The 13,355-nt window shown below is 42.9% G+C and overlaps 1 protein-coding gene across 1 annotated transcript in view; it reads left to right on the forward strand.

Moving 5' to 3' along the window:
• The window catches only part of LOC119428592 (thyrotropin-releasing hormone-degrading ectoenzyme), a 144,781-nt gene that overhangs the window by 74,512 nt on the left and 56,914 nt on the right, over nt 1–13,355 (forward strand). The window contains exon 5 of the mRNA XM_037696276.1: nt 4,913–5,067. Coding sequence (XP_037552204.1) covers nt 4,913–5,067 — 155 coding nt within the window. The remainder of the gene's footprint in view (nt 1–4,912; nt 5,068–13,355) is intronic.

Below are 13,355 nucleotides of genomic sequence, written 5' to 3' on the forward strand. Positions count from 1 at the left end.
TGTTTGTGAGCTCAGTTAGCGGTTAGCACAGATTGTGTGTTTGTTTGCGCATGCAGTAACACAGCCTCGTTGTTTGAGTATAATTTGTTACAGCACTCCTAAAGAAGATAAACCCAGTTGAAGAAAATAAACTCTAAAACAAAATATACAATTTGAGCTGTTGTCTTAGATTGAAGGTGGTGCATACTTTTAATGAAGACATCTGTAAATTTGTTTCAGAACAGCACACTTTGTCGCTACGTTAAGGTTTATTTTGTGGATCATCATCAACTAAGAGGAACATTTTATTCTGCTCATTTGCTTCTTGTGGAGCTGCCGGTTTATTCCTTAGCGCCGTCCTCAGGACCAACTTTCCATTTCACCCTCTCAGATCGTGTCAACAGCTTGATATTTATTTTGTGTAAGACTTTATTATAGGGTTGTAATGAACTCTTCAGCCTCGGGCAGCGTTCACCGCAGCTGTTTATTTGCAGAAGGTTCGTCTGTGGCTGCAGGTTAATCTGTGTCTGCGGCGTTTTAAAATTCAGCATCTCTCCTCCGGTTTCCTCCTCTGGTGTCTGCTGGAGATGGAGCGGCTCTCGTCTGAATGAGCTGAACATAATTGGGGGGACAAGTGGAGCTCGACCACGGAGAGGAAGAAAGGGCTGAAACAAAGATGGAAAATGGAGCACTTCATGGCTGTGTAGCTTCATCTGTGACGTTTGGGGGGAGGGGGGAGACAGCGGGGGACCCGCGGGTCCAAATTTGTGGAGGTTTGGTTAGGTCAAAGAAATACAAGTAAAAGCAGCAAGATTGTAACAAATTATAAATAAATAAAGGCTGACATTTCTTTATGAAAATTAAATTGAGGCACATTTTCTAGAGAAATGAAACGTCCCTTAAATCAAATCAAAGTCGGGGCTCATTGTTGTTTTCTTTAGGTTTACGGGAGTCCAGTCCACAGGTCCACACGTGGACGAGTGTCTGTGGTCACGCTCTAAACGTTGATGTTCACGTTATAAAATGTTCTTTGGGAACAGATTCAGGCTTAAAGAGCTTTTCTCTGAACGTTTGTATCAACGTTGGATCTGAAGTTTTGCAAAAAGCAAAGAAGATTTGACTTTTCTGGAGAAGTCTCTTATCCGCTCATCGTGGACATGAATATCATTAATGTTGGTCTTTTAATGATTTATTTATACCGTTTATTTTGCATGGTGGAATGATTATGCAACATACTCCTTCAAGGTTAAGGTACGCCACTCTTTGAATCGTGCCGGACTCCATGGAACGAGACCCAGTAGGGCTCCGCTAGGGGCAGAAAAACACAAAACAGCCAAACTGGAATTCTCTAAAATGTGTCTCGACAAACCACAAAGATTCTGGGACTGATGAAACAAACCATCATTTGGTTGAGCCTGATGTGGAAATGTACCAATAAACTCCTCTGCATCTGGCGTAGATTCCCCTAAATCTTTTTGAGGGTTCCAAAGGTTTTTTAAACGTGACAAGTCCGAGGCAGGAACAACCCAGGAACTACCTAGGCTCAAGCCTGCCCTGAACTGGAACACCTGTGTCCCTGTCCACAGCAGAGACAGTTACCATGGACTGTGGGGACTGTCCTCAAAGATGGAACTGTTTGGACACAAAGACAGGAAGGACGTTTGGAGGAGTCCAGGTGAGGCTTTTAGACCAAAGAACACAGTCCCAACTGTCAGGCATGGTGGTGGTTGCATCATGGTGTGATACTGGCACATTGCACACATTGAATGAGACTAAGAAAGAAGGAACTCAACAGCTTGACTGTTTCAACAGGACACAGCTGGGTCCATCAGGACAGTGATCCCAAACACACTCCAGAACTGGTCTCTGATTGGATTAGTCAGTTAATATTAGACTTCTGGAACCATCTTCACAAACCCAGACCGCAACCCGATTGTACATGTATGGACTCTGATTAAAAGTCGGATGTTTCAGGAAACTGACCTACAGAAATAAAATGTAAGAAGAAGAAGAAGATAGAAGAAGGAAACAACAAAATCCATGCTCAATAATCCAGGTATATAATCCAACATTTTTCAGTCAGGTCATCTGGACGGTTTATTTTTTTTGTGCTGAAACGTTTCACCTTCCATCCAGATGGCTTCATCAGTCAAAGAAACACACAACATGGACTTTGTTGGTTTTGAACCAGTTTGACATGACTGCCGACGAGGGAGAGGGCCGGCACTGGAGGAGGAGGTGTGCCAAAGAGACCAGCTTAGCACCAACATAACTGGTCTGTTCCACTTTTGAGTAAGCTGTTTGGGGGAAGAATCAGTTCTGTTTTGTGTGTTTCTTTGACTGATGAAGACCTCTGGATTGTAGGTGAAACGTTTCAGCACAAAAAAATAAACTGTCCAGAAGACCTGACTGAAAATTGTTGGCTAGAAGAAGGAAGAAGGAAAGAGCAGCCGAAGTTCTGCCAGGAGTTTGTTGATGGACTCAAACCGGTCCAGGTGGCACCTACTGAGGGACATTTGAGCAGATTATTGGGTGTATGGGTATATTTGAGCCTGCATGTATAGTTCTGACCCTGTGCGGATCAGAGGAAACTTGTAAAACCCGTTGTATGAATATTCAGTCCACTGTGGAAAAAGAACTGATCAAATAAATCGGGTGTATGGAAACTTCTGACCTCAGGTGCATTTATAAAACATAATAAGTTTAGAGTTAAAGCTTCATCTTTAACTCTTGGCATGAATGTTTTTGTAAACTGAACCCCCCTCCCCTCCCCCGCAGCACCTCCTCCCACCGTTTCTCGATTCCTCCGCACATCAGGCGCTCCTTTATCACAGATTTCCAGCATTTACAGTTTGATTGATGAATCCAAGTGAGCGACATCTTCGTAGGGACGTTCCCTGCCTCCGTCGGGTCCTCAGGCTCCAGGTGTGACACCTGAGCGACCACAGAAGCGTGACGGCAGAGCACGAGGCGAGAATCTAATGCAGGAGACGTTTCTCCGGCTTTGGGACCTCCTGAAGGTTCGCTCTGCAGCAACAAGAGACGATTTAATTTAAACGTCTACTGCGTGTAATGTCTCATTTGCATGTTTTAGCTCCAACCCAACACGTGCTGTGCATCCCTCCCTCCCTTTAAGTAAAAAACAATCATCTTTCCTCCCCCCCCCCCCCCGCCAGCCAATCAGTTCTGCTGTCTGAGCCTCAGTCATGTGGGTAATGAGCTGTCAGCCAATCACGTCCGGCCTGGGAGTGGATTCATGGGCACAGTTTGGGAACGTGGAGAACGTTCTCCGTCGTGTCGTTCCTGCTCGACCTCGTCTTCGATGCGATGAGACGACCGCAGCGCGCTCTCCTGTAAACTCGTTTCATCCCGTTAAAACTCCTCAACGTTCTGACTGGTCGGACCGTTGACGTGTAAATGAAGGCGTCGAGCCACTGAGTTCAGTTAGAAACCCGTCACGTAGCTGTGAGGAAAATAAAAGATGAATCAAGCGTGCAGAAAGCTTCGTCGTTTTCCTGGACCTAGCTAACTCGGCACGTTGACATTTTTAAACGACCGCCTGGTTTTTAAATCCGGCGATCCACGTTTTTCTGATTTCACTGAAAATAAAGGAGCGCGTTTGTCTCGTTATCGTGCAGAAGAATTCCTCCGGTTCTTAAAAGCACATTTTTCTGTCGAGGTGAGAAAACTCATTTTCACCTCGACACCTTTCCTTTCTTCCTCTAATCACTGAAATGACAGCGTCTTCCTCCTCGTTGAGTTTTACCCACGACTCTCGTCAAACACGTCCTTCTCTTCTCCTGCACGAACCAAATCAAATCTGGTGGCCGGTTCCCGCAGGGCTGAGCACAAACACAGCTCCATCGTAAAACTCTGGACCGGACGCTTCTTTCAAACGTCCAAAAATCCATCTGAGCGTTTCTTTTTAAATTAATTGCATAAAAAAATATATTTTCTCATCAAAAAATAATCTTGTAGCTTTTTACGAAACTGAAAACTCTTCAGGAGCTAAAATCTAAAACCGTTCAGGATGAGATGGCTCTGATGGGCACAAAGTTACGTCAGCTGCTTGATTTATTTTTACGCCCGTTCTTTACCCACAAATACAAAAATTAAATAAAAACATTAAATGTTTAAGACGTCTGGCAACACACACATTTTGTTGTTTTCCAACTGGGAGTGACGATAAAGGGAAACCGTTCCAGGCTTTCTCCAACATTATTGACCTTGGCAGGCGATCTTCTGTTCTATGATTTTTGGGGGGGTCGGTTTGGTAGGCAGTGCATTCAGTTCTGTTGACAGCGCACGGCTTGTATAATGGAAGCACTACGTTCCGCTTCACCTTCGGCCTCTTTTACCCTCATGTTGAGCATTCGGCTGTTTTAGGAGCTAAAACATTCGGGGGACTAGCTGACTCTAAAGAAACGTCAAATCCTTCTCTGCTGTCTGTGTTGTCAGACATTGCTCTCATGCAGGCGTTCCTCTTTGACACCACTTCCTGTTACTGACATCACTTCCTGTTACTGACATCACTTCCTGTTACTGAGTAGCTCTCATGTCAGCGCTAGAACTTCTTTTGTTTTTGCTGTTTATTGCTGGTGTTTCATGTTTTCTCACAAACATGATGTGACAGGAAGTTAAAGACCCTTCAGAGGGTTAAACTTTGCTCCACAAACTGTAACAGTTTTTGATTCTTTGCTCGTGTCTTTTTAAATCGTCGGTTTTTATCCTCGTTCTTCTTTTCTCTGACTCAGACGTGTGGATCTCTGCACGTGAACCACCGTACACTCCGGTTGTTGGATGCGAGTCGTTAAAGTGACTCGTGGATTTAATTTAAACTCAGAATAGAATCTGTCGTTCTGCTAAAGAACCACTTCCTGTCACACAAACGGGTACGACCTGCTGACGTGTTTCTTATTTTTTATTTTTCCAGACTTGTTGGCGGTGCCCAAACATCCGTACGCCGCCATGGAGAACTGGGGCCTGAGCGTGTTCGTGGAGCAGAAGCTCTTGTTGGACGCGGAGGTCTCGTCGTCGTCCTACAAGATGGAGCTCACCATGGTGGTCGTCCACGAGATCTGCCACCAGGTAGGAGGAGGACGCCCCAGCTGTGGCTTCTTCGGCTCTTTCCGTCTGTTTGTGTCTTCCGGCTACGACTCGGTTTATTCAGTTCGAGGACTTTTTAAACGATGCAACGTCTGATTCGATAGGTTGAACTCACCGCTTTTATTTTTCTCACCTGTGGACCAGTGAGAGGCTTTTATTTTGAAGAGTGTCAGAACAGGTGTACCGAACATCGGCCGTTCACTCGTTCTCAAAGTCCTGGAAACACGAAAACCTTCATCCGTAACGATTGTTTTCCAAGAAAAATGTGAATAAATGTGAAGAATCCCTTCAGCCTTTGGACCACCTTCAGTACTCGGGTCCAGGGGTTTCTGTCAGAACCAGTTTTTGCTCCAGGCTCAGATCAATGACTGGTTTTGGTTAGGACCACTTCTAGCTGTAATTATTTTAATTATAATGTCGTTCAAAATGTTTTAGTTTCCAGTTTAGCCTTTTATCCAAATTTTAATTTATGTAATTCTTTTTTTTTTTTTAAAGAAAATCAAACTCAAAAATCTTTTTATTTCTTTAAAAACTGAACTCTGTTTGAGGGACGTTGTCACAGTTTGAGCCTCTTGTTTACGGGTTGTTTGTGTTTATTTCCAGGTTGTTTACTGAGTTGAGCCTGTAAACAACCTGCTCTGCCGGTTCTGATGACTCGTTTGTGTTTGGACTCAAACGCAAAATAATTCCAGGATTTAAATCACGTTCCTACAAATTAAAAGCTCTTTTTTTGTTGCAGTTTAGTCTCACTTAGATCTCGGTTTATTTGCACGTTTTCTCGTGTTTCTCTCAGTTTCCGACTCACGGAAACTGAACCGAGGGTTTGAAACGACTCCGTCCGTTCTGGAAACGAGGAAACGAAACGTCTCCACTCCATCGGTTTATTCTGGTTTTGTCTCCAGTCCTGGGCCCATCTGTTCCTAAACCCTCCCAAAGTTTTTCACATTTATTTCTCCCACTTTCAGACTATAAAATAAATTTGATAAAACATCTCTAGAAGGACTCGATGCTTGAAGCAGTGACCTAAAATTCAAACCCAGGAATGAACTTTAATTCCCAGAAATTATTGCCCGTAATCCCCTCAGCAGCATCTGGTCAGCGTTCAGGAAAGAGCGGCGCTGAGCCGCGAGACGGGAAGGACTTTGTCTGGTTTGACCCAGTGATGGGTGGATGGGACCGGCTGTTAGGGGTTCTTGCTGTGAGTGAGGTGGAGGAGGTGAGATTTCTCTCCAACCTCCTTTACAATCAGTGGGAACAGTTTGTTTGGCTCTCCAGCTGTCAGGTGGGTGGTGTCCACGGCCGACGAGTCTCTGTGCCGTGGTTCTGACTCGCTGAAGAGATTCCCTCTCAGGCTGAGCGGTGTCACCAAAAAACCCTCTGCGAGTCTTGAAGAGTCCTCTCTTTAGTCCTGAAGGGGTGACAGAGTGTTCACGGCTTGGCTCAGATTCTTTGCCTTCAATCTGAGGGTTTCCGGAACATTCTCCTAAACTCCCGGTGCTTTTTGTTTTACATGTAAACTGTTGTACCATCAGCCGAAACTTTGGCTCCATCCTTACTGCCTGCCGTCTGTCTGAAGAACCTCTTACCTCAAGAATATCAAACGTGTCCGCCACATCGTTTGAAAGAGCCCACGGGTGACGCCACATCGGGCACTTCGTCGCTGGCCGCCATCTTAGGCTAACGACGGCTTCGGTCACGGCAGAGTCGACATTTGATAATCGAGTTGTGACGGATGTTTCATGTTGGGTCTTTCAAACGTTCTGGAAAGTGTAGTTTTCCTACTTTCCAACAATCAGGAAACGAATGCAGAGTGTAGAACGTTGGCATCAACCGTGAGGATAAGCCTTCCAGCACGTCTACAATCTGCACTTTTAATCTGGTAAATTCTGTTAAATGATCTTGGAGTATAATTATTTGAAGGCTAGAAGTACTTTGCTCAAGTTTTAGAACATCTACACTAGATTTTTATAATTACTATTTGTCTGCTTGTAATTTTACTAATACAATGTCAGGATGAAAATAGCATTAGAATCCTCTGTGCTCTCACACCATTGATAATCCCACTGGGATCGGTGGAGGGAGGACTGCCTTGCTCAGAGGCACATAGACCACTTTAACCTCCGATCCTCCAAATGGAAAACGACCACGAGCACGCCATTATTATCCACCTGAAAAGGGTCTTCATCTTCTGTCAACTTTAATGCAGCACGAACCACAATGTGTACCCCCACACGTCTTATATCAAAACGTCCGGCTCGGCATCGTGATTGGTGCTTTTACTTTCCCTGCCGTTTCAAGTTACCACGGCAACGCCATTTGCAAACAAAGACACAGTTTTTCTTATTGAACAAACACTGACAGAACTCTTAAACAACCTCTAACTGCTACAGTGAGGTCACATGACCTGGAGGGAAGTCGTCTCTGAACATAGCACCGATTCATTTTTGGAGCCATTTTGAATCAAGATGGCCGCCACAGCTACTTCTGAAAACTACATTGACTATAACTCAGTCATTCTTTGAGATATTTAGCTGAAATGTGGTCTGGTCACAGCTGAGAGTGTTGTTATATAGTCCTAATGCAAATAAAAAATCCAAGATGGCCAACTTAGCTAAAAGAGAAAAGTATAACTCGGCTGTTTTACAAGATATTGAGCTGAAATTTGGTGATATTATAGTTGAGAACGTTCGCCATCACATACTGATACATATCAAAAATCCAAGATGGCCACCACAGTTTAAAAGAACAAATGACTCCAACTTATTATTTTTTTGCCGTATTGCACGGACATCTGGTGTGGTGGTAACTGAGGGTGAACCCCAGCACAGTTCTGTCAAATCTGAATTTAAAATGGTCAAAGTTTCTCCAGGAACGTTCTAGTTTATTTAAACCCAATCGGATCTTTTTTATTGGACGGAAACACAAAAACAAGTTTGTTTCTATCAGAAGCTGCTGATAAATAAAATAACTTTAATAATCTTCAAAGGCTAATTGTTTAGTTACGTTTCAACCCCCGAGTCTTACGACGATGATTGAGTTTGTTTCCTTTGCTGTGTCAGCTCTGACAATAATAAAGATGTTTTCATGAACCTGAGAGCAACGTTCAGCCGTTTGTGAGCTGCTGCAGAAGAAGGAACCAGACTGAGATTAACACGAGTCCATCTGAGAACGTGGAGCGGGTCAGAACCGGTCCCTTTACAGACATTCAGCCCGGACACGTGACCTCAGACGTCGGCCCGTCGGAAAACGTGATGCAGAAGATCTGATGGTGAACACGACGTCGGTCCACACGGCTTCACGCGTTGGTGGACGTTAAACTGCTCCGGCAGCCGCCGACCACATCATCCTGTTTCTACAGCTCAGCTTCAAGCACGTGACGAGAAGACGCGCGACGGATCCGGAGGTTCTGGTCCGAGAAGAAGAGGAGGAGGAGGCGACAAACTCGGACCACGCCGACGTGAAATGAGTAAAGACAGAACGAGAACGGAGCGCCGTGAAAGTGTCCCAAACGTTCAGCTGCTGCTCTGTGAACTGTGCAGAGTTCCTGCAGCTGCTCAAACTGCTCAAAGTCCAGCCGGCACGAGGAGGCAGAACCAAACCCGACCACAGAGACCCGGTCCAGATCTTCACGTCACCCTCATGGCAAAGTTTTCAACCAAGAGTCATTCAAATTACGTTTAAACAATACGACAGGGTCCACGGTGGTTTGTTCACCCTCAGACCACGACTTAGGGAGGAATCTCAGCTAGCACACACACACACGCACACACACGCACGCACGCACACGCGCGCGCACACGCACACACACGTACACACACGTACACACACACACACACACACACACAACATCCACGTTTTGTTCTGCGGTGACGATGAGAACGTCAGACGATCCTGAAGATTCTCACTGGGCAGCAACTGTTGGCTAAAACTTAAGCATAAATATTTGCCCTTTGTTCATTTTTTCATCCTTTCTTCATTTTTTCATCCTTTCTTCACTTTTTTCATCCTTTTTTGATTTTAATCATAAATGCTTCACATTTTTTCAGTCTTTGCTCAGTTTCTAACGTCTTCTCACGTTTTTCGAGACCTTTGTTCCCTTTAAAACTGAACTAGTTGTAGGAGGTCTTCACTGATTATTTCAGCTCTAGTTGTTTTTAAAATCCGTCTAGTTGTTCATGAGTTATTTTGCTAACAGAGAGACACGCCCCCTCTCAGTCAGAAGCAGGAACATCGTCAGCTGCATCTGTTTTCTAAATATCTGTTTTCAGATGAAGCTTAAACTTCTGCAAGGATTCAGTTTCCTCTCCGAAGGTGTCGGGGCTTTGCACGAGTTTTAAACACGATTAGAAACTTGATCGGAATCAAAGAATTCTGAGTTTGGACCTTTGGTCTCACATTGACCCCAGGTGTTTGAACGAGGAGAACTGTAGGAAGGTTTGACAGGTTCGGACCTGCATGAGACCACAGTGACCTGCGGAGGATGATGAGAAAAGTGCGGGTGTGCATCGTTTGCAGGTGCACGCTGTGAGTATTTGTTCAGTTGCTTCGTGTGTGTAGGCAGCAGCAGCAGTCAGGTCCTGGTCTCATGTTGAGCTCTTCACGGTTCGTTTCAGCAGATTCTGACTCCGCCTCACGTCTCCGCATGTGTTTACGTCGTTACCGCCTGAATATTTTAATACCGAGTGGACTGTTGGTGATGAAGATGGAAAGCTTCGTGTTCTTGAGATGTTTCCCGACAGAAACCCGTCAATGTCTCGTCAAAGGACGAGTCTGAATGGGCGCTCGCGCCGGGCTCCTTCCTGTGAGCTCGGAGTGAACAACGTCGCGACGCTCCGCAGGAGGCTCGTGGAGCGCCGACGCTTCGTCTGAGAGACCCGACCAGTTCGTCTTCCTGTAGCTGCTGCGCAGAGTTGGAGGAGAAACCAAAGAGTTCAGTCTGCAGTTGGAACGTCGTTTCATCCTGGAGCCATTTATCTCACGCACAGACACGCTCAGTTGATTTCAGCTGTGAGCAGCACTATGAACAGTTCTTCTGTAGAATCTTTTTATTTTTTTTTTTTTTTTGTTTTTTTTTTTTTTTTTTTTTTTATTAAAGATTTTAATCACACATTACACACATCTGTTTGCCAGGGGTATAGATATTAATGTAAAAGAGATAATATTCTAGTACAAAACATAAAAAACCATGAAATTATATTTACAATTTATACAGAGTTTAAATTCACAATTTATATAGAGTTTAAATTCACATTAAGCTTTTCCAGAGTTGAGATGGTTTTCATTGCCTTTTGGTTTTCCAGTCCATTAATTGAGGTGATGTATTGAAGAAGTTCTTTGCTGAAATGGGTTATGTTTGGTTTGGAGTTGGACCATTTTTTCTTGTGAATGTGAAACTTTCCCAGGAGAAGTAGAAGTTGGGTGAAGTGCAGTAAGTCTTTATTCGTGCCTTTGTCTTCAAAGCATAGTATAATGTCTTTCTCTGTAAGCTGAATTATTTGTCCAGTTTTTTGCTGTATGAATTGTTGCACATCTCTCCAGAATGAGATTGTATGAACACATTGATAGAATAAATGAGAAATCGTTTCTATGTGTAGTTCACAGAATGTACAAGAATAGTCAATGTCAAGTTTAAATCTTTCCAGTGTTTTTTTAACAGGATATACATTATGAATAATTTTATATGAAACCTCTTTAACTTTGTTTGTTATGCAAAATTTTTCCCCATTTAACCACATCTGCTTCCAGTTAACTCCTTCAAATATGGAAGACCAGAAAAATCTACCAGGAGGCAGAGTGATCTTCTGCAGACAAGTTCTTATGAGTTTGTTGGAGCATGTTTTTTTTGTTACATCAATTCCATCCAGCATTACGGGGCTTCTAAGTTGGTCTCTAGGCAAATTGATCAATTTTGTTCCTTTGAAGAGCTGCCTCATAGATTTTGGTAGAGCATCAAAAACTACAGCATACTCTTTAGGTGTTACAGGAATTTTAAGTCTAGTCAGAAATTCAGTGTATGTCATAAAGGTTCCATTATCATTTAATAGTTGTTGTACGAGCATAATTCCATTTTCCATCCAATTTTTGTAGTAAAGCGACTTGTTCTTATATAAAATATTCCCATTGTTCCAAATGCAATATGTAGTTGGGGAGAAGTTGTGTTTGTAGGCAAGTTTCCTGTGGAGACAGGAAGTGGGTTCTCTTCATGTTCCTCGTTGAACAACGCATCTTTTCTTTGAGCTTCGTGTCTTTTGATGAAAACCTCCAAACGTTGGACACGTTTTTAGTCCCCGCGAGGAGGCCTGTCACCACTACACATTTTGCTGGGCGATTAATTGACTCAGAAATTATTGCGATAAACGACAATATTGTTTGAAATTTGACAATAATTAGTAAATGTTGTCAAATTTCACATATAATTAAACTTAATCTGGCAAACGTCAAACATATAAGACCTTCTCTACAAGAGAATCAGCAAAGGTTTACATGCACGTCATGATCTTCAGCTGCCTAATGGTCTCACACTTCACACGCCCCTAAAGTCTCTTTTTAAGAAAACACTGACACTTTTTGACAAAAAGCTTTTACATTATCGTCATTGTAACATCATAAGTGGAACATTCTGGATTTTGATAGCTATCAGATTTTTATGGACGCTTGCCTGACATTTTAAAGTTTTAAATGGACTCGCTCCTCCTCCTTTAATGTATTTTATAAGTAAAAAACAAGTCCAGTAAACACACGAGCACTGACCAGAGGAGACTGATGTTCCGCGGCGCAGGACTAAATTTGGCCAGATGGTGGTGTCCCATCAGAGCCGTGGAACACACCACCAGTTTCCATGAGGAGCGGTGGCACCTACTCCACCTTTAAAAACTCTCTGGAACTTTGGCTGAAAACCAACCAGAGGTGCACTCGTTACTTTGTCTACTTTCTTATGGCATCATCTCTTTATTGTAATTTCATGTTGTGCCATGCGTAAATGATCGTCTTGCATCAAAAACAGTTAAGTTAACTTAACATTGTTCAATTTTAATTCAGAAAAAACACTCATTTTGAAAACTAAACATTTATTATTCAAATCTCTCGGCGATGGGGGCACATCAGTGAACCGCTTGTTTTTGCTAATTTTAGTTTTTACTATCTTTTGTTCGATTTTTGTTCTTTTTCGGCTAGATGTTATTTTTGCTAGGACTCTGTCAATCTTCTATTTTTTCTCGGTCTTAGTTCAGTTTTTTGTACGTTCTGGTGTAACCTCCATCCGTTCGTAAACTCTCTTGTTCCGTGTAGAACTTCTGATCCGCTCACCAGAAACCTGATGAGTCTGTTCGGCCTTAAAGACGGCGTGCCGCCTGGTCTGTCCACGATCATTTGACCTCCAGGACAAACATCAACACTTTAACTCTGGCTTCATTTGATCGTGAAATAAAAAAACTTAAATATAATTTAAAGCTGTAAAAACTGCTTTCTTTCTTACCTCATATTGTGGTTCATTCAAACAGCTAAATTTAATCTGTTAACGCCGTGATATAAAAAAAACAAACCGACGAATAAATTACCCAGAGGGTTTTTATCAGACCCTGAAATAAATTAAAATATTTAAGAGAGGCAGAGGCTGACGGATTATTTTAGTGAAGAGACTGTTGATATTAATGAAAGTTGTATCCAGCGTGAGATGTTAAATATGAGCCGAAGCTGCTGGCAGGTGAACAGATTGTTGACACCTTGCTGTTTGTCTCCATCATGGAGGCGAAGCAGACGGAGGCGTGTGAAGTGACGGTTCACATACCGAGTTCAACACAGCTGATGTTTAACTTCACACACGACACAAACAGAACCCAGAGAACCTGCTGTCAATCCCACGTGTTGTACAGCAGGACGATTCCTGCAGTTCCACATCAGCTAAATCTGCACAAACACATCAATAAACAAAAGCAGATTATAAATATTGATTCAGTAAAAGTCATTTGGCATCTAACTCCTTCTGCAAATGTTGCTCTATTTTAAATGTTTGTATATCAAAGCGTTCGGCTCATTACAGAAATGGCTGCTTTGCCTTTTAGTTTGTCATTTTTATACTTTTTAAAATATTTGTTTTATTTTCCTCTGTTACAAATAGAGAACTCCTCTAATCCTTCAAAAACAGTGTTCTCTTTAAAATCTGCTTCATACTATTGCTCGTGCTACTACTGCTAACGCTAACACTGCTCAAGATAAGACTACTAATGCTAATGCTAACACTGCTAATGATAAGACAACAACTGCTAATGCTA

This window comes from Nematolebias whitei, chromosome 22, assembly GCF_014905685.2.
Source record: "Nematolebias whitei isolate Nwh7 chromosome 22, NemWhi1, whole genome shotgun sequence".
NCBI classification, from domain to species: Eukaryota; Metazoa; Chordata; class Actinopteri; order Cyprinodontiformes; family Rivulidae; genus Nematolebias; species Nematolebias whitei.